Source organism: Branchiostoma belcheri, unplaced genomic scaffold (genome assembly GCF_001625305.1).
Source record: "Branchiostoma belcheri isolate BF01 breed outbred unplaced genomic scaffold, Haploidv18h27 scaffold167, whole genome shotgun sequence".
Lineage (NCBI taxonomy): Eukaryota > Metazoa > Chordata > Leptocardii > Amphioxiformes > Branchiostomatidae > Branchiostoma > Branchiostoma belcheri.
In genome coordinates, this window is record NW_017803124.1 from 150,371 (window position 1) to 153,270 (window position 2,900).

The following is a 2,900-nucleotide window of genomic DNA, read 5'->3' on the forward strand; positions in this document are numbered from 1 at the left end:
CCTCAAATTTAAAAGTAAAAGAAAATTTCAATGCAAACTATATTCCACAATGGTGAAATCTAGGATTTGTGTGTGTTCAATGATCTTGCATCATATCTTAACCATGAAATTAGGATTAACAAAAGTGGATGACCGTACGGTCGCGACGAGAGCGCAACCCTGGTCAAAGGGTAGGGGTTTTTGTGCGCAACTCAAACACAATGTAAATTGCTATTATATAAAATGACAGGGGTGATATACTCATCACATATGTAATTTGATTTCATTGGAACATTTTCTGAGCGTTAATTGGAGGCGATAGAATCGGACATTGGACCGCTGCAATGGAAAGGAAAAAAAGCAAGTCTTGTCAAAAACAAGTCCTGTAAAAAAACATGTTTTAGCTATAGCTAAAATAAAAACACAATACCTTATATATGCTACATGTATTTGCTGATTAGCTATACGTAAGTTTAATAGATGAATCGATCGCTTCGGTCACAAACCTAAAACACATGGATATTAGATTCTATTTTTATGTACAAAATATATAGAACGACGTCGTCTGTAGTAAGTAAACGTCTGTTTGCAAAGGGAACATACATGTATATCCTTCCCATATTCTCACCACTATGGTGTAGGTGTTTAAGTAATTCAGTTTTGACTGAAATTGCTTGTGCATATTATTGCCAGATGAATCTTACGTGTGCACGTTGGAACAGGATGACTCCATGTTCCGTCAGCTTGGCACGTCGCAGAAGTAACGCCGTTCAGCACGTATCCCGGGTTACAGGTGAAGGTAACCACGGTTTGGTAGCCGTGTGGTCCGAGAGGACTTAGAGCTCCGTTATTTGGGGCCGATAGCGTCGGACATGGTCCGGCTGAAATGGTAAATAACCGGCTGTTATTTCATAGGATTTGTATAGTTAGGTGATGATTTTCTTGACTTTAGTGTTCAATGTATTGATCTCAAAATCGGGCGCCCTTTCGGCGATCAACAAATACGTCTGAAGCTCGTCGACAATGGCAGGAGGTCGCTCCAATAGTACTCAGCACTGCGAAGGCAGGAGCTGTCAGTATCGGATATTGTCTAGGAACCATTTCTATTCTAAAGATGAATAAACCAAATGTTAATGTTTGTCATGTTTTGAATACAGAAAGGTTTAGCAATTCCCTCCTAATATTTGTTATCTCCTATCTGGTGAATGCCTGCATACTGAAATTTGAGGGATATTGCCAGCTTGTATGTTAACTTGTAACTCCAATCGTAAGTGTGCATATGCATGTTGGGACAGGATTGCTTATTCTAGTTTCTGTTCATGCAGCACTAGTATTGCCAAAGACTATCTGCTGAAGGTCTGAGCGCTCCGTTAGTTGGGGCTGTCAGCGTTGGACATTGAATAGGTACATACTGACTGATAGTCTCTCAGCAGACGCTCTATTGTGTCAACTTGAACTGGATGCATCCGGCACTAAATGCTGGGCTTCGGGAGTGCGAAATACGCTAGAGGAGTGTGGTTTTGCCTACGTATGGAATTCGCCGTATGTCGTATGTCTTAAATTCTTCACAAATTATTCCATCCCTTGATCAACGTTTAAAGGGCATGTATTTCCAAACTTTTACAGCAGAAATTCGTAACAACAAATTAAGAACATACAGATTACTAAAAAAATACCACGAGGAAGAATATCTAAGAATCACAAACATTCGACACAGAACAGCCATCACAAAACTCCGGATAAGTTCACACAAACTCCACATAGACAAGGGAAGACACAACCACATTCCTCTACAGCAAAGGATCTGCCAATTTTGTAATCTAGATAATATTGAAGATGAATGCCATTTTGTAGTTGACTGCACATTATATAGAAATGAGAGGGATTCCCTCTATACTTATGTAATAGATACGTTCCCAAGCTTATATTCAGACAGAATAGAAAAATTCGAATTCCTCATGGAACTTGACAAATCATATATTATTAGCTAAATACGTTTTTAACTGCGCCAAGAAGCGAGAAGAAGTTGAACCTGTAAATAGTAGATCACATTAGTGTGGTATGTAAGTGTCATTACTGTATTCTTTCTCTCTGTTTATTCATGACATGTACACAAACGTACAATAAATATCTTTCATTCAATGGCTAAAATGCTCAAGAAACTTTTGTTCTTTTTAATAAACTCTTTCTGTATTTAAAATTAACAAAACGTTAAATATCTATACTGACTGTTTATCATGTTTTGAAAACGCAATTTAGCCATACAAGGCTGTAATTTATCGTATTAGAAAATTATTTATTAATTTATTTAATACAGCACGCCTCCTAACACTCTCCCTATCTGTTGCATGAATGTTTACATATACTACAGTGCTAGGATCGCTGAAATGGAGAGTACAAGAAGAAACAATTCCCTCCAAACATATTCATGTAGCTTGACATGTACACACAATATCTTATGTATTCCAGTATTCCATTTTACCCATTTCTGTACTAAAATGCGCAAATAGGCATAGCTTTTGTATCAATGTTATAGTTTAAATTAAAAAAAAGATCATTTTAAAAGTCCCTTTACTATCTGGTGGATGTCATATATAAATGCATGGACATTTCAATTGGTAGAAAAAATAATATCAACTTGCTGGTCGTCTTACGTGTGCATACTGCAACAAGACATCGTCTAGCTGCAATTAATTCATAAACACAAGATATATCATGTATGCATTTTGACCCATTTCTGTATTAAAATGCGCAAATGGCCATGTCTTCTCTATTAATAATGTTATATTTCAAATAAAGAACATTTACGCATATTTTAAGGCCCTTTACAAATGCTTTATAGAATGTGCATTGTTAAAGACCTCCTTGTTCAGGCTCACCTTCAGGTTCGGGCTCGGGTTCGCCCTCGGGCCAAGGTTCAC

General features: G+C 37.3%; 1 protein-coding gene across 1 annotated transcript in view; it reads right to left on the reverse strand.

Annotated features, from left to right (window-relative positions):
* Positions 1-262: 262 nt before the first annotated feature.
* The window catches only part of LOC109466428 (P-selectin-like), a 10,778-nt gene continuing 8,140 nt past the window's right edge, over positions 263-2,900 (reverse strand). The window contains exons 8-9 of the mRNA XM_019764147.1: positions 684-860; positions 263-318 (exon numbers count right to left, since the gene is read on the reverse strand). Coding sequence (XP_019619706.1) covers positions 263-318; positions 684-860 — 233 coding nt within the window. The remainder of the gene's footprint in view (positions 319-683; positions 861-2,900) is intronic.